At 42.4% G+C, this 25,183-nt stretch overlaps 1 protein-coding gene across 2 annotated transcripts in view; it reads left to right on the forward strand.

The window, feature by feature from the left end:
• The window catches only part of PCSK2 (proprotein convertase subtilisin/kexin type 2), a 195,296-nt gene that overhangs the window by 77,477 nt on the left and 92,636 nt on the right, over positions 1-25,183 (forward strand). For both annotated transcript variants that reach the window (XM_077812028.1, XM_077812029.1), the window contains 3 exons: positions 18,641-18,754; positions 22,473-22,581; positions 24,623-24,660. In XM_077812028.1, coding sequence (XP_077668154.1) covers positions 18,641-18,754; positions 22,473-22,581; positions 24,623-24,660 — 261 coding nt within the window. The remainder of the gene's footprint in view (positions 1-18,640; positions 18,755-22,472; positions 22,582-24,622; positions 24,661-25,183) is intronic.

Genomic DNA, 25,183 nt, shown 5'->3' on the forward strand with positions numbered 1-25,183 from the left:
GCAGGCAGGCTCGCTCGCTCCCTCCCTCCCTTTGCTGCCTTGCCACTAGTGCAGCTTACAGCCTGTCCAGCTCCTCCCCTGGCTTCGTTCCCCTGGGGCTTTTATTCAGCCTCAGCCTGATGAGGCAGCAGCTGTTCCAGCTTCCAGCTGGTCTACCCAGCTCCAATTCACCTCCCTTAATTGGAGCTGCAGTGACAGAGGGTCGGCTAAGCAGTTTTCTGCTTAGCATCCTGTCACAGCTTCCTACACATGAGTACTGTGAGGCTAAAGTCAAAGGTCTCATGATGCCCTCTGCATGGAGGAAATTTCACCCTAATGCTTGTAAAGTGTTTTGACATCCTTAGGTGGAAAATGCAAGAAATGCAGTGTATCATTACTATTATTACTGTTGTTCCAGGACTGAGCATGAACTTGATAAATCCTGTGGCTTGGATCATGAGCTTTGTGTCCTGAAATAACCTAGGAGGCAGCTTGCAATCACAGTCTTCCTCCCACTGTCCCTGCTGCTTGGGGAGGGAGTTTATCCACACTAGGGCAGCATATACTCCCCAGTGCGCTCATGCAGCTATGCCACCAGGTGCATTAAGGGCCAATTTCCTGATATTTCCTACCAGCCAGCACTAGGGATTAATAACATAACCACTTTGCTGCACCAGTTCCCTCTCCCACACTGCTAGCTGTTATACAGGTAACTGGCACAGGGGCATGAGAAGGCGATTTGCACCCCCTTGTGCTCCTGGGCTCTCACACTAGGAGGGCCACATTTTTCTGCTAATAATAAATATAACAAAAAGGACCAAGAGCCTGAGGAAAAAAATTTAAAAATGTGTGTTAGCAACTCAAGTCCCCATATAATCCTGTTACTGTTCACCATATTCTTCCATCTCTTTTTCCCCGTCTAGTCTTGCTTGGATTGTAAGCGTAGGGATGTTGGGGCAGATCCAGGGCTCCACTAGGGCGGCTTTATGTCATTCCCCCAGTGCAATAGTGCTACAATCCAGATAGTCCTGGGATTTCCCCACTATAGTTGGATCCTCGGGCAGCCATAGCAGCTTCTACATGACCTGCTCTTCCCCTGCTGCCAGTGCAGAAAGCTGGGCTGGGATTTCCCTGTGCCTCAATGATCCCTGGTTGATGTAATAGCTCTTTGGGGATTCTGGCATCTTTAGAGCAGCCTTCAGGGTGCATGAGATGGCTCAGCGCATTCAGGCTGCTATGAGTTGTGCTGAGTGTCTAGACTGGCAGAGAACAGATCATGGTTTGGGAAGTGGAAAGGTGGGACAGTAGACTCACTGCTGTTACCCCCTCCTGGCTGAGTATGGCATAGCAGATCTCTCTAGTCTAGCACTTTCTGCTGAGGGTCACTCCAGTTCTGTGGTGGACCACCTCTTTTTGCACTTGGCCATCCTTCCAGGTCACAATTCAGTTCCACTCCCCCTTCCAAGGTACTACAGTTCCAAGTCCACATAGAACAGTACCAGCATTCCAGTCTCTTCAGCTCCTCTTCCTAGGGGTTACTAAGATCCAGTGTCCTCCCCTGGGATCTTCAATGTAGACCACTCAAAGAAAATTCAACTCAGGCAGCTCCCAGTACTTTACTGAGCCTTGTCTCAAGCACGTCATGGTGAGAACCCTTTGTATTCCACCATCTTAGTACTCCCTCTGTCTCAGCTCCATATTGAACTCTCTTTTGGGCCCACTGTGGTGAGAATCATTATCTCCTGTAGCCTTTGCCTTTTTACTGTCCATACCCAGGGTTTCTGCTACCTCTAGCAGCCTTTCCTGGCATGCTCAGCTTCTCAGGCTTCATCTCCAGGTCCCACACAGGCCTTCCTCAAGACTTCTTGCTGGGTTCAGCCTCATGCCCACAAAGTTCTTTTTGCTCTAATTTCAGAGCCTGGCATCCCAGGCTTTCTCTTGGCTCCAGAGCTCTGGGTCTAGCTCCACGATTTACACCTCCCAGCCTTTTCTCAGCCTTTAGCCCAGAAGAGGAAACACCCAGGTACCTCTTACCTGAGGCTCTTCCCTGGCCTTCCTTCTACTGAGCCTATCCTTCTTCCTTTATGAAGATCCAACATTTCCCTATAGGGGTTATTTGTCTAACACCCTGGCAAGTGTCACCCAGTGGCCTAATTGGACTCAGACTCCTGTTAACCCTTTCATTGCCTGTGTGGGGTACACACCCTATCACACCTCCTTTTACTGCCGCCACCGCCTTCAGCTGTACTGAGCCGCACTTGGGTGCAGTTCAGGATCTGGCCTGTGTCTTTGGTTTGTAGAGCCCCAAGCATAATTTAGGCACTGTAGAGATAACACTAGGGAGTCTGGGTATTGTCTCAGCCACTGGAACTTCAGTCTGTTTCTGAACATCCTTAGTATAAAAGTACATACAAAATCACACCATGGTGTGTGGTGAAATGCATAGCTAAATTATAAGAACTATATTGTCTTATTTTAAACTGAAGGTGAATAGTTATTGAAGATCAAGAATGAACAGCAGGGGCCAGTTTCTCTGCCCTTTCAATCTTTTGTGTTCCTACTCCATCTTGTGACAAGTGCTCCCATTACTACACATTGTATTAGCTGATTTTCTGATATAGTTGCTTATTCACTAAGAACTGGATAGAGAACACTGAAGTCATTTAAGATAATCGTCGTATTATGCGGTCAATGGTTAGCTGCTGCCATCCTGAGCTGATGATCTAGAGCAGGGTTTCTCAAACTGGGGGTCCCGACCCAAAAGAGGATCCCAAGGCTGTAGGGGGTGGGGGGTTGCAAGATCACAAAAAATATTGCGATAACCTTTAGATCCTTTGTATTTCATTACAGTTCTTAGTTAACCCTTAACATAGGGTTACCATATGCCCAGGTTTTCCTGGACATGACCTCTTTTTGGTCCTGCAATCTCCGTCCAGACAGATTTTTGAAATATGAGCTAATGTTAGTGATTTGGTATTGTCACCCTTCCTTGTGTGCTGTCTTCAAAGCTGGCTGGCTGCCCAGCTCTGAAGGCAGCACTGCCACCAGCAGCAGCGCAGAAGTAAGCGTGGCATGGTATGGATTGGTATGGTATTGTATCCCAACCTGAGCCCAAATGTCTAAACAGCTATTTTTAGCTTTGCAGTGCAAGCCCAAGTCTGAAGACCTGGGCTCTGAAATTCTTTGCCACAGGCTGCCACCTTCTGTGTAGATGCACCTGAGAGACCATACTTTGACTTCGAGATTCGGTTTCTATTGTATTCATGGAAAAACAAGAGCCCTCTGGTGACCAAAGTAATATCTCTAAATTGTTGTAGATGTTAATTAAATTCTTCATTGTCTAATAGAGTGTATCTATCGTATTTCAAAGGCACTGAGCTTGACTCTAGTCTTGTACCTTGTGAAGTCACTTGCAGTAGGAGGATGTAGAATGCTGCCACTGATGTGAGAGGAGAATTCTGTTGTGGTAGCCTGTATACTATTTCTCACACACACACAAATTCTTTCACAAGATTCAAGACCACATGATTGGACTCTCTATGCTGAAATACTTGATGTCAGTGCCTTGACAACTGTCCTTATGCAAGGGGGGAACCCCCAGGTAGCTGGCAGCTTTGCACTACTCGAATGGACCAAAGCAGCTGCAGCCAGGGCCAGAAGTTATCACAGAGACTCCAAAGGAAGCTCACTCATTTACACTGAAGGCCTATGGCTATTCCTCTTTCCCCACCATTCTCAGAAACATCCTGCATATTAGAAAGGAGGCTGGAGTCCCAAAACAGCTGATAGTATTTCCTATCAAGGACTATTATCCATGCAAGAGAGTGCCCAGACACTAAGTAAAAGGGACACAGATAACAGCTAATCCAGTCCAGCAGGACCTTTGAGCAGAGAGCAGGTATCCCTTCTCTTTCTTTCACACACCAGCTTCCAAGGTCTATTGAACTCTGCTCTGTCCCAAGAAAAGAGGAAGTGCCACATCTTAGCAAACTCTCCTCTGATTCCCTTAGCCCAAGGATGCTCCAGGAGACAATGGTCTGAGGTCTCCAGCACCCCAGGGTAAAGCCCAGTGCATGTGAATGGGCCATTTCATACAGGCAATTGATCAACTTGTGCATGTGATGTTTTGTTACGGTCTGGAGTGCATTCCCCAAAACACTCCCCTCCATTATCTTACCCTGCCTTGGAATAAAAAATCTCTCCCAATATCACAACCATTAATCATAGAATCATAGGACTGGAAGGGACCTCGAGAGTCCCTGCACTCATGGCAGGACTGAGTATTATCTAGAGCATCCCTGACAGGTGTTTGTCTAATCTGCTTTTAAAAATTTCCAGTGATGGAGATTCCACAACCTTCCTAGATAATCTGTTCCAGTGCTTAACCATCCTGACAGTTAGGAAGTTTTTCCTAATGTCCAACCTAAATCTCCCTTACTGCAATTTAAGCCCATTGCTTCTTGTTCTATCCTCAGAGGTTAAGAAAACAATTTTTCTCCCCTCTCCTTGTAACAACCTTTTATGTACTTGAAAACATTTTATCATGTCCCCTTTCAGTCTTCTCTTTTTCCAGACTAAACAAACCCAATTTTTTCAGTCTTCCCTCATAGGTTGTGTTTTCTAGACCTTTAATCATTTTTGTTGCTCTTCTCTAGACTTTCTCAAGTTTGTCCACATGTTTCCTGAAATGTGGCACCCAGAACTGGACACAATACTCCAGTTGAGGCCTAATCAGCACAGAGTAGAGCTGAAGAATTACTTCTCGTGTCTTGCTTATAACACTACTGCTAATACAGCCCAGAATGTTTGCTTTTTTTGCAACAGTGTTACACTGTTGACTCATTTTTATCTTGTGATCCATTATGACCCCCAGATCTCTTTCTGCAGTACTCTTTCCTAGGCAGTCATTTCCTATTTTGTATGTGTGCAACTGATTGTTCCTTCCTAAGTGTCCTTATTGAAATTCATCTTATTTACTTCAGACCATTTCTCCAGTTTGTCCAGATCATTTTGAGTTTTAATCCTATCCTCCAAAGCACTTGCAACCTCTCCCAGTTTGGTAGAGTCCGCAAACTTTATAAGTGTACTTTCTATGCCATCATCTAAATCACTGATGAAGATATTGAACAGAACCAGATTCAGAACGGATCTCTGCGGGACCCCACTTGTATGCCCTTCCAGCATGACTGTGAACCACTGATGATTACTCTCTGGGAATGATTTTCCAACCCACCTTATAGTATGCACCCACCTTATAGTAGCTCCATCTGCATTGTATTTTCCTAGTTTGTTTATGAGAAGGTCATGCAAGACAGTATTAAAAGCCTTATTGAAGTCAAGATATACCACATCTACTGCTTCCCCCCATCCACAAGGCTTGTTACCCTATCAAAGAAAGCTATTAGGTTGGTTTGGCATGATTTGTTCTTCACAAATCCATGTTAACTGTTACTTATCACCTTATTATCTTCTAGGTGTTTGCAAATTGATTGCTTAATTATTTGCTCTATTATCTTTCCAGGACTGAAGTTAAGCTGACTGGTCTGTAATTCCCTGGCTTTTCCTTATTTCCCATTTCATAGATTTGCTCTGTATTTGCCCTTTTCCAGTCCTCTGGAATCTCTCCCGTTTTCCATGACTTTTTGAAGATAATGGCTTATGCCTCAGATAGCTTCTCAGTCAACTCCTTGAGTATTCTAGGATGTATTTCATCAGGCCCTGGTCACTTGAAGACATCTAACTTGTCTAAGTAATTTTTAACTTGTTCTTTCCCTATTTTTGCTTCTGATTCTACCTCATTTTCTCTGGCATTCATTAAGTTAGATGTCCAATTGCTACTAAACTTTTTGGTGAAAACTGAAATAAAGTCATTTAGCACTTTTGCCATTTCCACATTTTCTGTTATTGTTCCTCCTTCCCCCCCCATTGAGTAACGGACCTACCCTCTCCTTGGTCATCTGCTTGCTTCTAATGTATTTGTAGAATATGTTCTTGTTACCCTTTATGTCTCTGGCTAGTTTAATCTTGTTTTTTGCCTTGGCCTTTCTAATTTTGCCCTTAGATACTTGTGTCATTTGTTTATATTCACCCTTTTTTATTTGACCTAGTTTCCACTGCCAGAATAGTGTTAAGTGGTCTTAGTGTAAAAGAGAATCAGGCCCAATATGAGACAAACCGGGTGAGGTAAGGGCACAAGGTAGCAAAAAAGAGTAGGATGTTTTAGCACAGAGTTGCTGTGTGCACAATTCTGGTCCAACCAGTAGTAGCAACGGATGAAAGAGGAATGGAAATCTACTATTTGTAACAATGCATTTCACAAAATAAATAGTGAGGTCATGAAGCTTACAGAAAAAATCTCTGCTCATTGGGCCTAATTCTCTGTTACCTGGCAATGTCTGTAGTAATTTACATCTATGCAAATTGAATGTAAAATGCTGCCCTTCTGCTTTGGCAATGAAGAATTTTTATACCAGGAGCCTGGCATAATAGAAGAAACAGTGTAATGGAAATCTTATCTACAAGCTCTTAACTAGATGTCCTTGGAATGTAGGTGTTTACTGTTGTACAGTTATATTCCATTCCTGTGAAATTCCATTCTCATTGATAGCTTTTATTTCCTGATCAAATTAAATTGGTTTGCTGTCTTGCAATGGGGCATTGTTGGAACTACCGAATTGCTCTTAGACTCCTATCATTGCAAATGCAGAAGTACAGTATCAATCTCTTCATTCTTCTTGCTATTACAGCCTAGCCAATTCACTTGAATTTCAAAGTAGAGGCTAGTTGAGCACTATCGATTCCTTAGCGGAATTGACTGAATGAGATCTGCAGCCTCCTTGTACACATTGATTCCTTTTCTCTTTACTCAGCGCTGCCTGAATATCACTGAACTGTGAGTCTGTGCTAAATAGACAAAATATTGATTTTTTTGCCCGCCCCTTTTGGTGAAAGCTTCTCATTTCCCAGGCTCTGAACTAATATCGGGCAAATGAAAGTTCACAAAGTGAGGTGCCGCCAAGTCAGTAATTTCATTTTTCTTAACCTGAACTTGGTTAAATGAGGAGGTGTTTAAATCATACAATTAACATTGCTGATGGAGACAGCAGTGAAATCTTTGAGCTCAGAAAGTGCACTTCTTTGGTATTTTATTACTGACTGAATAATGAAACTTTTTACAGTATTTCCCAGAATGGCCTGTGTTGATATTTGTATTACAGTAGCATAGAAAGATCTCAAATAGGTCAGGTCCCATTGTACTAGACAACATAAAGACACGTCCTTTGGGGTGAGGACTAACTTAAGCACTTCATCAAAGCTTTCCTCCCAGCTTTCGGCATCCTGGGGGTATGAGATACGTGTAGTGAAATGGAAAACTACTTGATAATCGAGGATTTTTTTTTCCTTTTGATACTAATTTTAAAATGGACCTCCCCCATTTTCACAAGATAACTGCACCTCTGCCCTCTCTGCTGAAGAGTGCCCCTTTAGGTCTTAGGCCTCCAGCTGTTGCCTCCCACCAGGCAGCAAGGGAGGCACAACAGGAAGATCAGGGGGGCTCCTGCCCCCACAATGGAAGTACTGGGGGACCACCCCAGTGGAAATTCACACACACAGGGAGGGGAAGGGCAGAGGCAAGAGCAGGGCTCAGAAGGGCTGGAGTGACTGTTGCAGGGATGGGGGCAGGCACCCCTTCTTCCCAACCCCTTCTGAACCTCTTCTCCCCTGACCCCTGCACTCTCCTTCTGCACCCTTACTCCCCTAGCCCCTCCTGTACCCCCTCCCTCTCCTAACCCCTACACTCCCACGTGTGACCCCTGCACTCCCCTTCTGCACCCCTACTCCCCTAGCCCCTCCTGTACCCCCTCCCTCTCCTAACCCCTACACTCCCTCGTGTGACCCCTGCAACCTCCTTCTGCACCCCTACTCCCCTAGCCCCTCCTGTACCCCCTCCCTCTCCTAACCCCTACACTCCCTTGTGTGACCCCTGCACTCTCCTTCTGCACCCTACTCCCCTAGCCCCTCCTGTACCCCTCCCTCTCCTAACCCCTACACTCCCTCGTGTGACCCCTGCACTCTCCTTCTGCACCCCTACTCCCCTAGCCCCTCCTGTACCCCCTCCCTTTCCTAACCCCCTACCCCCCTGCACCCCGTCCCTGTGCTCCTCACTCACCAGGCGCTCACTGAAGCCAATCTCCTACCTCCAGCAGCTGCACATAGCTCACCGGGAAACAGCCGCACAGCCCATCTTCCTTCTGCCCTTTCCACCAGCTGCCGTCCAGCATCTGCAGCACCGTGATCCGCTCCCACCCTGCGAAGTACAGCCCCTTCCTGTGCCGCTCCCTGGAGAAGGGGTACAAGCTCTGGCAGCAGGATCCTGACATGCTGTGCATTGGAGCTAACCTACAGGGGTGCCATTTAGGGAAGGTAGGGGGATACCCCTACCAAAATCTGCTCTACTCTGGTACAAAATTCGGGGGGGGAGTGCCCTTCCTGCTCTACCTAAATGGTGCCCCTGTCTCTGAGTTAGTTGCTGCTGACCCTCAGTAATGACCCTCAATAATGTCTCCTTGGCCTCTTGAATCCAGTCTGAACCAGTATATTCCTCCTGGGGTACCTCTCTGGGGTTGTTTCTCTGTCCCGCTATTTGCCAGAACACCCCTCACTGACTTTAGTTCCTGTGGGAAGCTTGGTAACCCTCCGTAATGGCAGGTGTGATAGTTAGCCCACACAGTGCCATCTGTTGCATGTTTGGATTTAATAGTGATTCAAGATTGTAAAATTCAAATGGAATTAATTAATCAAAGATTATCAGTCAGAGATCAGTACAGCCCTATACAGAATACACAGATACATTGCCACTCTTGGGATAAGGTAAAGCTGTGGCCTCTGTGTCTCTCTGCTCTGTAACTGGTAGGATGCCAGCAGTTTGCACACCCCACATCTAATTTCCAAAACCTCTGTCTTTCTATAGGGTGTAAGACAAAAATAGTTCCCCCGGTTAAATTCACATGTATTCTGTTTTCCTTATTAGTGATGGAATTTCTTTTATGGTCCTCCATTTATCTGATTAATGAGTAAAAAGGAACCTCTAATCCAGTCATTATTACTAACAGCCATGAAAACCAAATGAGTTAAAAACATCTTTCTTTGGGTCATTATTTCACCCATTACAGAATCCATCTGTAATAACAATTATTCCTTATCAGTCACCCTGCCCATTCCAGAAAACATCTGCCATAACAAGTATCCTGTATCAATCACACAGTTTTGTTTATAACATACTTCTGGAAACATATTTATTAGTTTGAGGAGTCTTTTCCCTGGACACCTGGATTCCCACAACCCTGCAGATGCTCAGGATAATTAGATACAGCCATTAACAGTATTTAAGCAAATAAAATTCCTGAATACAGGTCACTCTGAGGTTAAGAACCAATGCTCTTGGCTCAGAATTCAAACACACTCTGTTAATAACGTAAAGATTTGGAGAGAATAGTTAATACAGAAATGAATTTTAAAAAAGAGAAAAAAAAGGTTAATATCTACTAACGTGATAAAAGATGCACCCTGAATATTGTGAATCAAGGCTGGATTGTCAATTTGAATTATTTCCAGATGAAGTAGCTTGCTGATCTGACCATACTTTACTCTCTGCTACAATGTACCTTTCTCAAGGGAACTCCTGATTTCTACAGACTCAGTCTGACAGCACTCCTAAGAGAAGCCTTATAAATTATAGCAAGAATCATCTTAAGATTCCTCTCATATCTCTTGGGATTCATTTGATAAGATGAGTGGTTGGTATTAAAGGAAAAACAATAACACTGGAAATACTTAGAACAGTTATCAAACCAGTTCATACCTCTATAATTAAAAACAAATTATTTTTTTCATAGCCAGCTATTTATTCCTTAACACAGGCTCTGAGTGGATAGTTTCCAGACGAGGCTTGAATTTTTCAGAATGTGATGAAATTATTTTTCAGCAGGTATAGGAGAATCCAATAAAATTTCTAGACTGGCAATCCTACAGATACTTAGGATCAGTGTCTTAGTTACAATGCTCTTTAATTTTAGATTTATTGTTAGTTAACTTGCATCTCTGCACACTTTTTACATTCTCCTGAGTCTGCAGACCTAGACTATGGGCTACTTTAGTCTTTTCTTTTATAATCGATAATTTGCTGATAATGACATTACCAAGAATTATGGAATATTTTCTTAAATATGTTAAGATATTTACTTTACTGGATGAGCTGAATTTAAGGCACAAAAAAATGCCTGCTCTGTTTCTGGAGCCCTGCTGTGCCAAGCTGTTATTCTCTAGTTATGAAAGGCTAAAGTTTCAGCACAGCTCACCTCCCACAACTAGGACCAGACATTCAAAAGAGCTGAGATTATTTTAAAGATCTTCCATGAAGTGTCACAATGGAATAGCTACAATAAAGTGCCTTGGAACTCTACAGAAGATCTGCCCCAATTGTGAGTACTGAACACTTGCAAATCTGGTTTGTAGGGATGGATTGTGCAATGTAGGTAAAGCCATATGCTGGGTGCAGTACACAGCAACACCACTTCAGAGGGAGCATCGAGAGGCCCCTTAGTTTGCTTCAATTTGGCTAAACTGTTCCACTCCCACTCACTGGAGTGGGAGCTGTATGGCTTAAATCTTGTGTGCCTGTTATTCTCTAAGGCTCTTTTGCCTTGGCGAAGTGTTATACAGTGGAGCTGGTTGGAAAATTTTTGTAAAAACTGTTTTCTGTTGGAAAATATTCCTCAACAAAACTGATTTTTTGTGTGTGCAGCCATATCAATTTTGATGAAATTTTGTTCAGAAAAAATCTGGAAATGTTTTGAAAATGTCAGAACGTCCTATTTAGTTTAGATTTTTCATTTCAAAATGAGTTTTTTGTTTTGAAATTTACATTGTTATATTTAAAAAACAAAAAAAAACCCAACAAAAAATAAACAAGGGTCAAAATCTAAATGAAACATTTCTAACTTATTGAAACAAAATGTTTTGACTTGACATTTTTCAGAACTTTGTTTCACAAGAAATTTAAAATTTTTGCCTTTTTGGCCTGATTTCAGATGATTTTTTCCCCAAAACCCTTGAAAATTTTTGCAGGATGGAAAATCTGCTTCTGTATCAGCATTATTAAACAGTACCCTCTCCTTGAAGCAGATGCTACTGAGTTCCTGTTGTTTGCTGGTCTACGCTCTGCTTCCAGACTTTGTTGCTGTTCTCTATCTGCCAAGTTCTTTGTTCCCCTGCAGGCCTAGGTTTCAAATACTATATTGTGGTCCTCCCGCTGACCCCAGTGTTTGAAAAATATGAGTCAGCCAAAAAAATACATGAGATTGCTTTAAAAATCATGAGATTTTAAAATAATGGTGGGTTCTTTTTATTTGCCTTCTGGATTTGCAGCCTTTAGTTACACTTGGGTTATACTTTTATGCTTTTCTCCACAATGAGGAGGCCTACACATTTACTTCTTGTTTTTAATGAAAGTTGAGATTCTCACATAACCTGACTACTGCTTAGCTGGGGCTTTAAAATAAACGTCAGACAACTTGAGATTTGGATTAATTTCCATCCATTACATCTCTAAGTTTTTAACAGCCTTCTTTCAATTCTACTGATGAGGTTGCTATAAAATAGCCAACCTCTAAGGTATGAGTGGGTTTAAAATATTTCTCTAGCAAAGATCTTTTAGCTCTGTTACCCATAAATGTGACAAAAGAAATGGTTAAGAGATGTGAACATCTGTGCTTGTGGTCACTAAGGCCTTGTATACACTACCGAGGTAAGTCGACATAAGTTACGCTACTCCAGCTATGTGAATAACGTAACTGGAGATGATGTAACGTAGGTCTACTTACTGCGGTGTCTTCACTGCACTTCATTGATGACGCTCTCCCATTGACTTACCTTATTCTTCTTGAGGATCTGGAATATTGGAGTTGACCAGAGAGCGCTGTGCCATTGATTTAGCGGATCGTCACTCGACCCGCTAAATCGACACCCACTGCATCGATTGCAGGAGCATCAATCTCCCCAGTAGTGAAGAAATGTCCTAAGAAGTGGATAGAAATTAGAGATGGAAAAGATCATCATTTATATCAGTTTGGGACAGGGACCTTTCTTCTATGGCTGAGATTTTCAAAAGATTTGGATTCCCAATTTCTATTAATTTTAATGTCCAAATCTCTTTGACTGCTTTGAAAATCTCAAGCCACATGTTTTATGTGAAGCACCTCCCACAATCTGTTGTGTCCTATAAAATAACAATAATAGTCATAGTCAGGAGCATCTCCCAGCCAATTCAGGATTGTTCCCACCAACACATTTTCTAGCGTTTTGTCCACTCTAATCTGTAAAATTTCAGATGCTGTGAATTCAACCACTTCTCTTGGGAGATTTTAAGGCCAGCAGGGGCCATTAGACCATCTCGTCTGACCTCCTGTATAACACAGCCATAGCATTCCATCAATTTTCTCCTGTATGGAACCCAGTAACTGGTGTTATCGTACTAAAAGGCATCCAGTCTTGATCTGAAGACTTCAAAAGATGGAGAATCCACCACTTCCCATAGTAGTTTTTTCCCAATGGTTAATCACCCTCATGGTTAAAAATAAGCACCTAATAGATATTTCTGTCAGGAATTTTATTCCTGGGATTCAGTCTGAACTTTCCTTCATTTAAATTCAAGAACAGAGACTTCTCTTGATTCTTGAGATGAACCCTCCCCCTCCCGGGGGTGGGGGGTTGTGTGTGCTGTTCTGCTGTTGTTGATTTTGTGATAGATGTGTCCACTGGAATAATTTTAGTATATGTAACACGTGGTCATTTAACTGCAGGAGCTCAGCAGTACAATTTACCCTGTTCCTTCAAAATGAGCTGATTTTCTTGGCATTTTTCTGTTGCACAGAGAGAGGCACTCAGTTACAGTGCAGTGGTTCTTGGCTCTCCTGGAGCAGTAGTGCAGTCAATTGATTATTTTATTAATTTGTCCTGTATCAAAGTCCTGCTGGTTTATTACCATCCAAGTTACTTTATGTGCCATGCATAAATGGAAATATATTAAAAATCAATACTTTAATCTTTTTTCTTCCTTGTAGGTATTTTATCATCAGTGAGCTACCTTCTTTGTTAATGACCCTTTTTTTCTCTAATTGGAACCCAGCTAGTAACTCGTAAATGATTTAGTCACATACTAATAAAAATCTAAATGCTTAGATTGTGTTCACCATTTAATCCAGGCGCTTAATGAAATACTATAGAATGAATGAAAGAAACAAGAGGCCATTAGTGTTGACAAATGAGCCAGACTTTAAGAGAATGAAAATAACATGCCATTTTAGGAAGCAAATCTTGTTTCTCCATTAGTTTTTACAAAGCCAGTCTTTCATGATGCCATTTTCAAAAGTTTAAAGCCCTGATCTTGCAAACAGTCTTACCTACTTAAGTTTATGCATGTTTGCAAGACAATTGGACCTCATCTACAAGCATTTTCAGGATTGGGCCCGTCCTGAAGTTAATGGAGTAACATTGGCTTTACTCCAGCAAGAAAGGAGATCAGAATGTACCCCAATGGCTCTGTATATTCTCTAGTTTTGCCTATGTGTTGATGCAACCCAAAGATCTCTGCTGTGAGAAGGGTCCTATCTACACAAGGAAAAATGTGTGTATTTAGAACATAATAGCTAACATGTTTAAATATGGGCACTGACGAAGACAGAGGAACAGCAACTGTCACGGAGAGGGCAATGGAAAGAAGAATTCCAGAAATTTCAATCCGTGACCGAGTCCCCAGTGAACTAATCAGACAGCAGAGTGGAGTGCAGGAAATCATTGTTGAGAGCTGGCATAGTAAAATGCGATGGGCCAGGCATGTGGCGAGGTTCACTGACAATCAGTGGACTGCAGCTGTCGCTGAGTGGTACTCATGGGAACTGAAACAACCACTTGGCTGACTTCGAAAGAGATGGGAAGATTTTATCATGGAAAGACATGGCCACACATGGAGAAGGAAGGCCTGGATATGAGAAGAATGGAAGATGTGTTGTGATCGGCGCAATCTATATGAGGGCTGAAAGACTGATCAATCAAGGTGATCAAGATGATGTTTAAAATCCTAGTGTAGAAAGGGCAACTTTATCTGTTTCAGTATGTTGGCTGGTCAAAGTGAACCATAGACCCCTTCCCCCCTCTCTCCCTCCTCCCATCTACACTAGGATTTTAAAACATATTAGCTATCAGGGTCTAAAAAAATACATCTCTTTTAGACGCACCTTTGGAAAGGGGATAAAACGCTCTAAACTAACTCTCTGCTGCTATGAAGGTGCATGACTCCAGTGAAGTCAACAGAGTTGTGCATTCTTATGCCAATGGCGCATTTGGCCTTATGGGGAACTTTTGGTTGTTTTCCGAGACCTATATGAATTTGAAGTCATCATATGAACTTGACATTGTTACACCTTCTGTGTGTATGTTCAGTGGGATGAAGGTGCGCTTTGGCCTTGGGCTAGCTAACATGAGATAAAATCCTGGTAAAGACAAAGCAGCTTGGAACTTTCACACATATTAGCAGGTTAAGGTAAAGACCATGGGAGATATTAGGGTTCACTTAGGCCTGCTAATTCATACAAAACTTCAGCTACGTTCTCTCCACTGTGAGTTTACCTTGTGTTAGGTACCACATGTCAGCTAGCATGAGATAAGAACTAGAGCTGGACATAATTTTTCAGAGGAATAGTTTATTCAACAAAAATGCAGTTTCAGTCAATCTGAAACTATTCATGAATTTGACCCAAATAGTTTTTGCTGTTTGCAAAGCAACTGGTGGAGGAGGCCTAGTTAGTGGTGCTGCTGTTGTTTAGAGGTTAGGGCACCAACCTTGGCTGTAGAAACCCCACGTCCAGATCCCCACTTTGGAACAGACCCACAACACACTTCTTCAATCCACCAAAAATTCCAAAAAGTTTCTGATTTGGTTTGATGGTTGAACCATTTCCCTGCTTTTTTTAGTGGTGGTGGTGGGAGGGAGGGGGTTGAAACTATCACCAAAGCAAAAAAAAATCAGTTATTCACCCAGCTCTAGTAAGAACACAGCTTTTTTCTCAGTGAACACAAACCTTAGAGGAAAAATATTGCATTTTTCGGTTTTGACATACTCCATCCATCATCTTTATGTAAAACATTCATAAAACCTCCTGTAGCATGATTTTTGTTGGGGGAGGGTGCATGTTCCTTTCTGATACAGCTCCTCTTCTGACTGTAATAAAGATGTAACAATTCACTGCCAAACAGACGGGGCGACACTGAATAATGAAAGCATTCAGGGCCAATTTTGGGATGTCCTGAACCATTTTTTTCAAGTCATCTTGAAGAAAAGACATGGAAATGAAGAATTGCTGTTTAAGGAGTTGTGCTCCAACGGTATCAGATCTTTGCTTCTTCCCTTGTTGCAGTGGGTCATGTAGAGCCAGTGGGCTTGTGTGGGAGTACAAACGCTCGAGTTCTTTTTTTCTGGCATTCTCCTGTAATGCAGTTTGATTTCTGTTCTGTAATTATTTTATGTGATGACAGCTTGGGGTTTGGAATAGCAAGCAGAGGTGGTAGCTGACAAAGACATAATCATGGATCATCTCTCTGTTGTCTCCATGGAACCCCAAACCTTATTTTAGAGATCTCCGACAATCTGCTCATCCCTTTCTCTAACTCAGTACAGATATCTGGCAAAGTTCAGTAAGCTCAGTGTGGTTCCTGCTTAATCACTACCCTCTTTTCAACTTTCGTTAAGATTTTTTTTTAAACAGAACATTCTCCATCACTTTTAATGAACCTTTACAAATAAAACTAGCAAAAAAAAAAATAGAAGTCCCTTTTTGTTGAATTAGTTCTTTCCCCTCACCTCTTCTGTTTAGTTAAAAGCAATATAACTAATGTAAGTGGGTTTTAGAAATGAAGGAATTGCCATATCATTGTCATGTCATTGACTATTACCTGTAGTCCATGCTTTCTGGTCTCTGAGAGCAGCCAGTCCCAGATGCTTCAGAGGAAGGTGTATGAAAAGGTATAATGGATAACAATGAAGTAATATGCTCAGAGACCAAATTTTACCCGTCAGTTAGTGGCTGGCCTATGCATACTGCAGCAGGGTTTATGTCCTGTAGACATTATTTTTTTAATCCTAACAGTAACCCCAAGCCTTCAAAAATCATGAGGCAGACCCCCCAAAATAATGAAATTGGCTTAATGGCCAGATGTTTTAAAAATAATAAATTTCAGATTACTTTGTCTTTGGGTTCTTTGCCTTAGGCAGAGGTGAAAGTAAACCGGTACACCCCGGTACGGTGTCCTGGCAAGAGCCAGTGCACCGTATCGGGGTGGATCGGCTTCCCCAGGCACAATTTAAAGGGCCTGCGGCTCCCAGCAGCGGCTGGAGCCCCTGGCCTTTTAAATTTCTGCCAGAGCCCTGCTGCCGGAGCCCTGGGGTAGCGTCGGCGGGGCTGGGGCGGCGATTTCAAGGGCCTGGGGCGGTAGCAGCAGCCAAGCCCTGGGCCCTTTAAATCGTCCCTGGAGCCCCGCCGCCACTTCCCCAGGGCTCCGGCAGGCTCTGGAGACGATTTAAAGGGCCCGGCGCGGTAGTGACGGCCGGAGCCCCGTCCCCAGAGCCCTGGGGAAGCGGTGGCGGGGTTCCGGGGATGATTTAAAGGGCCCAGGGCTCCGGCCGCTGCTACCGCCCAGGGCCCTTTAAACCGCTGCCAGAACCTGCGGCTGCTGCTGTTACCCCAAGGAGGGGGAAGGAGGTACTTGCTGGTACAAAGGGCTGGGGCTGACCTCCTCCAGTCCCGCCTCTTCCGCCTGAGGCCCTGCCCCTTCTGGGGGCCAGAGACGGCCCCAGCCCAGCCCCATACCGGTAAGTCCCTAGACTTACTTTCACCCGTGGCCTTAGGTCACACATGCCTCACATTTTCAAGCTTTTCTCTGTAACCAGGAGGGCTAGAAACTGAATTTTTTTAAAAAATGGAAGCTGAGATTTTCATGCAGTTTCTTGATTCCAGGAGCGGGGGCTTTAAGAAATATGCCAAAAAATCAGAGTTGGCAAACTGCTTGTTCTGCAAGGCCAAAAAATGGATTAAATGCGTAATTGCCAGATTCAGTATAAATATAGAAGTTCTTGTTAAGTTTCCTTTTTGGAATTCTGCTAAGCTCTCCATCTCACTAATATCCTGTGGCAAACAGTACGAGTTTAATTGTGTTGTGTGGGTTTTTTTTAAAGTGCTTTGTGAGCTTTAAAATATAACACAGGGGGATATCCCTGCACTTTCTGGTCCTGTGTGGTGTATGGGCTACACTACCTTTGGGATGGTGCATGCTCTTCCTGGTCTTCTCTCTCTGCTCTGCCTTGGCCTTTCCTCCCTCTCATTCTTGTGGCTGACGTGTGTTCCCATGTGTACACAGAGGGAGCACAAGGGCCAGATTCTCAGCTGAAATAATTTGCTAGAACTCTATTGATTTTGATTATTTAAACCAGCTGAGAATCTAGCACAGGGAGTACAACTTTGACTGAGCCCTACACAGTGTGGGCAAGTAGAGGTGGACTCCTTTAGTAGTCTCTACCCATATACTCGCACTTGAGCTGGTCATGATCTGCCACTTGGTGCATACACTTGTACTTTTAAAAAATGCTTTTACTCTGTCTCTAGTATCTGTGGTTTGATCTGTTCTGTGTAATAAGCAAAACTTTCATTTCTTCTAATCTCCGTGTAACCATCGAAGCTGACTCTTTCCATTGAATCTTTCTGGGCAATATATTTGGTTCACTGTCAGGCTTTTTGTGACAAGGTGGTGTTAGCCAGCTTCCTGGTGGCTTAGAGAGCACCAAGGGTACTGGGTATGGATGGAGTAGGAGGGATTTAGGTAGTTTGAGTGGGTTTGGAAGGTTAGAAGGGATCACTTGGACCTGTAGAGAACCTGATGAGCTGATGAGGTAATTAGCTCATGAATGGGACAGCTGGGAAAAGAAGGCAAGCAGTATAAAAGGCTGAGCCAGGGAGCAGAAAGGGGGACTTCTAGTTGCTACTATATCTGTGATCTATCTGGTGCACAGGGGAGAAACAGTGACAATAAAGACACTTGGTGCAGGTACACTGGTAGATCATGTATGCTGTTTAATTCACCCAGAGGGCTTACCAGTCTACAGTGTTTCCAGGTGCTGAAGGGGAAATTCATTTACAGCCAGGCATTTATAGTAAAGAAGTTCATAAAAACTGGCAACACACAAAAAATATTTTAGAACCTCAAATGCACAGATGAAATCTCCTACACCAGATATGTTTTTCATAGCACAACCTTTTGGTAGAAATGAAATGTTATTAAACTATTCTGTGTATCCAGTGTGCTATTTTTGATACAGGAAAGCAGGGCTGGCTTTGGAAATGCATACGATGAAAGCCTGAAAAAATCAAAAGTCAGTACTGGTTCAGATCCATGTCATTATTTTAACCAAAACCTGATGCCTGGAGTGGGTTTTCTTAAATAGCTTTGACTTCTATTGATTAGGAATTTTTGACTTTTCTGAGAAAAAACAAGCAGAAAAAAATGTTAAACAAATACGGATGTTGTGTTAATAATATAAACATTACTGTTCCAGATAAAGAAGGCTGTGCAGCAGGAAGGCTTTGGCAGAAAAAAGCGAGGCTATAGAGAGATCAATGAAATTGACATAAACATGAATGATCCTTTATTTACAAAGCAGTGGTACCTGGTAAGCAAATCAGTCATTTTTAATAAAGATCTTCAGTAACCAAAAAAACCCAGTTTACTTACACATTATTCCTTCTTGTTCATCATAGAATATCAGGGTTGAAAGGGACCTAATCTAGTCCAACCCCCCTCCTCAAAGCAGGACCAATCTGCAATTTTTGCCCCAGATCCCTAAATGGCCCCTTTAAGGATTGAACTCACAACCCTGCATTTAACAGGCTAATGGTCAAACCACTGAGCTATCTCTCCCCTACAACTTATTGCACTAGTCTGGGAACATGCCCTCCAGACTTTTCACCAGAACTTTGAACTTATTCCAAGATAATTTTTCCCAGGATATATAGGGAGCCTACTGCATGCTGGGACTGGAGTTAGGAGCATGACCCAAAGTTAAATGATTTGAACCTGAGTTTCTTACAGACTGGCTGAGTGCTCTAAGTACTGGGCTATTGAGTATGAGAGAGAGTAGCACCACCTTCTGCTCCTGCTCTTTGGGTTTGTCCCTAAGCCCTGGTCTACACTGGGTGTCGGGGGAGGGGGATTGATCTAAATTATGCAACTTCAGCTATGTGAATAAGGTAGCTGAAGTCAACATACTTAGATCAACTTACCATGGTGTCTTCATCCTGGTGAGTTGACTGCTGCCGCTCTCCCATTGACTCTGCCTGCGCCTCTCATGACGTTGGAGTACAGGAGTCCACGGGAGAGTGCTCAGGGGTCGATTTATCGCATTTAGACTAGATGCAATAAATCAATCCCTGCTGGATCAATCGCTGCCTGCTGATGCGGCGGGTAGTGAAGACATACCCATAGTTTCCTTATGAATCTAACCCTTTGCTTCCAGATTTCCCTTTTTTAAATATACAGATAAAAACAGAGTTAAAAAGGCTTGAAATCAAAACAATTTTTTCTTGACTCCTTGATTCACTGAATTTTGTTTTTAAATTGGTTTGGGGTTGACCTGAATTGATTTTTTAAAAAAGTTTTTGGACCTACCAGTGAACCAAAAAATTAGTTGTTTGCACAGCTATAGTTGAAGGTGGAGGTGTCACACATAGGAAAGAAACCAAAATGGGAATAGGAGGGACCTCAGGAGCTAGAGGAAAGTTGTTGATTAAAGTTGGTCAGAACATTTTTGTTGAAACTTTGCTTTCCAAAGGAAAATGCGGGGTGTTTGGTTTTTTTTTCAAAATTGAAACATTTTAAAAAAAATGTTGACTTTGACAACAATTCCAGGAAAAAATCAAAACAAAAAAAATTGTTTCAGAAAATTTTCATTTAGGAAAATTATGGATTTAAATTTCAGAATTTCAGTGTTTTGTTTCAGAATTTTAAAATTGTTTTGAATTTTATTTTTTTTCATTTTACATTTATTTTTACATCATTTCTTGACATGTCAGTAGTAGAAGAGCATAACATGCAGTACAGATGTGTCAAAATATGACAATATAGTAGTTATTTGTATTTTATTTTACTTTTTAAAATTGTTAAGAGTAGATGCTACTTCGTACTGATTTGAAACATATTATATTCTTTTCTAGATCAAAGTGTCTCCTATTTGTGTTGCAATGAAACAATCTATTAAACTAATTTCAAATATTGTTTGCATGTTGTTCCCAAATTATGAGAGAGACAAGGTGAGTGAGGTAATACCTTTTACTGGATCAACTCCAGTTGGTGAATTAGACAAGCTTTTGAGCTATGTGGAGCTCTTCTTCAGGTCAATTCAACTATCTGTTTCATTACAACACAAACAGGAGACACTTTGATCTAGAATGAAACATCTTATATTCTAATCAGCACTAAGTAGCAGCTGCCATTAATGATTTCAAAATTTCAGAATGAAAATTAGAAATTCCAAAAGAAAATTAAAAGGAGTACGTGTGGCACCTTAGAGACTAACCAATTTATTTGAGCATAAGCTTTCGTGAGCTACAGTATGCATCCGATGAAGTGAGCTGTAGCTCACGAAAGCTTATGCTCAAATAAATTGGTTAGTCTCTAAGGTGCCACACATACTCCTTTTCTTTTTGCGAATACAGACTAACACGGCTGTTACTCTGAAATCTGAAAAGAAAATTAGAAATTCAGAATAAAATTTTGATATGAAAATGTTCCTCAACAATTTCTTTTGAAATTTCCAGATTGTGGGAAATTTCACAAATATTTGTTTTGAGTCCAATTTGGAACAAAAGACACTTAGAAATATTGACCGTTCCCTCAAACCAGAAACTGAGAGTGTCAACCAGTTCTACTGTTGTTGATGATGGAAGGGAAATAAGGGATATGGTGGGAGTGCAGAACATGACTAAGCAATTCAACTATCTATAGTTCAATACAGTCCTTGAAAAAATGTTTATCACAAATAGAGGTTATTGTGTATATTCTTTTATGTCCTTAGTGAGAATATATTTGAGGTGATATTGAGCAGATACCCTCAAACATCTGACCAACCGGTTGGTACAGAAGCACCCTATCTAAGGCCCCAGTCCAACAAAGGCATTAAGTGTGTTTAATTTTAGGCGTATGAATAATCCCATTTGATTTCAGTGGGACTACTTACATCAGGGGCTGGCAAAATTTTTGGCCCAAGGGACACATCGGGGTGGGGAATTTGCTTGCAGGGCCGTCAATGTAGGGCTGGAGCAGGGGGTTGGGGTGCGGGAGGGAGTGTGGGAGGAGGTGTGGTATGCAGGAAGGGGCTCAGGGCAAGGGGTTGGGTCACAGGAGGGGTGCAGGGTGTATGAGGGTGCTCAGGGGAAGGGGTTTGGGGTGCAGGAGGGAGTGCACAGTATGGGAGGGGACTCAGGGCAGTGGTACAGGGAGGGGTGCAGAGTGCAGGAGGGGGTTGGGGTACAAGGTGCAGCAGGGGGCTCAGGGCAGGGGGTTGGGGTGCAGGAGAGATCGAGGTGCAGCAGGGGACTTAGGGCAGGGGGTTGGGGTGCAGGCTTCAGCCTGGTGCAGCTTACCTGGAGCAGCTCCGGGGTGGCAGCGGCATGCACCGGGGCCAGGGCAGGCTCCCTGTCTTCCTGCGCTGGCCCAGCGCCGCTCCAGGAAGTGGCTGGCACCACGTCCCTGCGGCCCCGGGGGGCTCTGCTCACCTGTGGGTACCTCCCCCAAAGCTCCCATTGGCCGCAGTTCCCCGTTCGCAGCCAATGGGAGCTTCAGGGGAGGTATCCAAAGGCAAGAGCAGCACACGGAGCCCTCTGCCCCCCCTTCCCCAGGGGCCGCAGGGATGTGGTGCTGGCCACTTCCTGGAGTGGCGCAGGGCCCATGACATCATGGGGGTGGCAAATCCGCGGGCCGGATCCAAAGCCCTGAGGGGCCGGATCTGGCCCGTGGGCCGTAGTTTGCTCACCGCTGACTTACTTGCTTACATGCTTCTCTGGACTGGAATCTAAGGGCCTGACCCTGAATTCACTGGGAATTCTACACATGGGTGCCTTGTGAGATCAGGCCCTAAGAGGGGTCAAACCTTATGCTGTCTCAGAATTCTCTTGCTGTTGTGGGTTTATTTTTCCATCTTCCATATTATATAAATATGTGCTCCAGGGTAAATGAGACATACCTGACATAGAATATGTGCAGTATGTACTAGGCAGAAACTCAATGACTGTAGAAAATGGACTATCCGTGCACACACACACGTGCATGCATGCACACGCACACAAAAGAAGAAGAAATAATAATACTCTTTTGCTTTTCAATTGATGTATTAGATCAACACTGGTCAAGCAGATGGGACCCCTGGACTTGATCTAAATGTGGCTGAAGCCTGGGAGCTGGGATATACAGGGAAAGGTGTTACCATAGGAATTATGGATGATGGTAAGTGAGGATTCCAATCCACCCTAACTAAATTAGCCTTCAACATTGGTTCTCCACTTGTAAGGTAACTCCCTTCTCTCCATGCATCTGAAGAAGTGGGTTTTTTACCCACAAAAGCTTATGCCCAAATAAATCTGTTAGTCTTTAAGGTGCCACTGGACTTCTAGTTATTTTTGAAGATACGTACGACAGTTTTAGAGGTTTAAATAGCTTACTCAGTATAATCTTATGCAAACATTTTTTTAAAAATTTGAAATAAAGTATAACCTAGATTAATGATAATGCCAATGTTGCTCTCCAGATTCTGTAAAGACTTTGAGAGCAGCAGGGGAAAGGCACCATAAGCATACGTGTTATAATTGGGCCATTGAAGTGTAAACAGCCAAACCTTATACAACTTTAAGTAACCCCTAATTATTATAAATCACACACAGAGCTCTTTTATGGCCATTAGGTGAACGTGAGGACTCACATTGACTTCAGTGGGCTTTCAGTGGGGATTTCAATTGCCTTGCACACAGTAGATATAAGAGCATTTTCCCATGTTAAAATATTGACATTGTAGAGCAGAACCAAAATAATTAATACTTTCTCACTCATTGCTCATCCAATCAAAGAACAGAAACATTGTGTGTGACCTGTGAAGGCCAGCCAACCCAGCTCAAGTTACCAGGAGCCCATGGTCCCTTGTCATTTCCATCAAAATTGCTGAATTGTTTTGGTGGGGTGGGTAGGTGGAATCTGAAAAAAAAAAAGTCAAATTTTGTTTTGACATTTTTTGAATGACATTTTGATTTTTTATATGATTTTTCATTTTGATTTTTTTTAAACGGGGGGGGGGGAAACCCCTGAAAATAAAATATGCTGTTTTGGATGTAAACAAAATTTTCTCAATCTTCTGGTTCAGGCATTGAACCAAAAAATCAATTAATCAATCAATTCACAGATCTAGATTAAATCCATGGACTATACTGTTTTGTTTTGCAGAATTTATTCATTATGAGCATCTCTTGGTTTCTGGACAGAATCACAGAGAAGTCACAAATTTTTCATAGTTTTTGTGCAAAACTATAAATAGGCCCAGTTTGCTCAAAATATCAATGGATGTGAGTGAATCTTTGGGGGATTTTCTAATTTGTAACCAAATTCAAAAGCAGTTAACTGAATGTCACATGTCTTAAACATCACACACATCTAGTTTTAAGCTCAGTAAGCACTGTGAAATACCTTAGTAAGCTGAATGCTCAGTCTGTAATGATATTCAGAAGTTTGCAAATCAATCTGTTCCACCATTAAGAATTCTCTGGCACTATTTGCGGAAACAGACATGTTTGCCCCAGTGATCTCTCCATTTTTAATTTAGGTAATATTCTGTCTACTTAATTTTTCTGTGCCATTTCCAATGGCTATGATAGTTTCCTTTCCTCTCCTACACTTTTGTGTATTAAAACTGTATGCTTTTAGGGCCTGAATCCAAAGCCCACTGAAGTCAGTAGGTTTTTGATCGAGTCTTTAAAAATTTGATGTTTCCTTAACCAGAGGTGGCTGCATCTTAGAGGTGGGTGAAGTAATCTGTGTGTCAATATATTCAATAATAGAATATAGATATATATGTTTGTAAAGCGTATTGGGATCCTTTCAGATGAAAGGTACTATATAAATGTAAAATATTACTAGAACTACCATTACTAACCATATATTATCCAATTTAGATACTTGTCCCATAAATTTGGTGGCTCATTTCACACTTTTAGGGGCAAATTGGCACTTAAGAATTGATTTACTGGATTAAAAGATCCCAACTAAGATCACAGCAGAATTGGTACCCTAATTTAAAAGTCCACATTTGAATATTGGGCTCTCAGTCCAAACAAGTTTTGAGACCAGCATTATTCCTTATTATGGTTTTTCCTATAGTAGCAATCGACTCTTATTCCGCTTTATGGTTATTATAAAGTGTTTGTTGTAGGGGTTTTGGTTTGGTCTCTTTTTTTTTGGAATGTTAACCTATGGTTTGTGTGCTGTCTTTGTCTTATTGCAGGAATTGATTATCTTCATCCTGATCTTGCCTCAAATTATGTAAGTACACACGGACCTTTCCTGTAAAATGTGAGACTCTTTATTGTTTTGGTCTGTCTTTCATACAAAATGTTTACACACTGAATGGAGGAACTGCGCAGCTGAGCTACTGATCTTGCAGATGATAAATTTTACATAGAAAGCAAGTGGTCTAAAAATGGGACCTGCCAGACATGAGCTTCCTGGGTAAGGAATGAAACAGTGAGGAGGAATGATGCTGTTACCTACCTTTTAATAAGCTGCAGTCTGCAATATTGGATTTAGGACAGAAATGAGTAACCCGGGAATTGGCTCTGAATCTTGCTGTTAAAATGCAAAATTCACCTATTACATGGAGAACAACAGAGATGCTACTTCCGTGGGCTATGGCAGGGCTGCTGTTTGTTCACAATGGCTATAGTGTGTATGAGAGTTTCAAAACTACGGTAACCATGTACTTCATTTACAACATGTGATTAAATTCAACTTTTCAGAGCATTTCCTGATCCTGCACATGGACTGTGTGTCTGTCGCACAATCAGAC

This window comes from Eretmochelys imbricata, chromosome 3 (assembly GCF_965152235.1).
Source record: "Eretmochelys imbricata isolate rEreImb1 chromosome 3, rEreImb1.hap1, whole genome shotgun sequence".
Taxonomy (NCBI): Eukaryota; Metazoa; Chordata; order Testudines; family Cheloniidae; genus Eretmochelys; species Eretmochelys imbricata.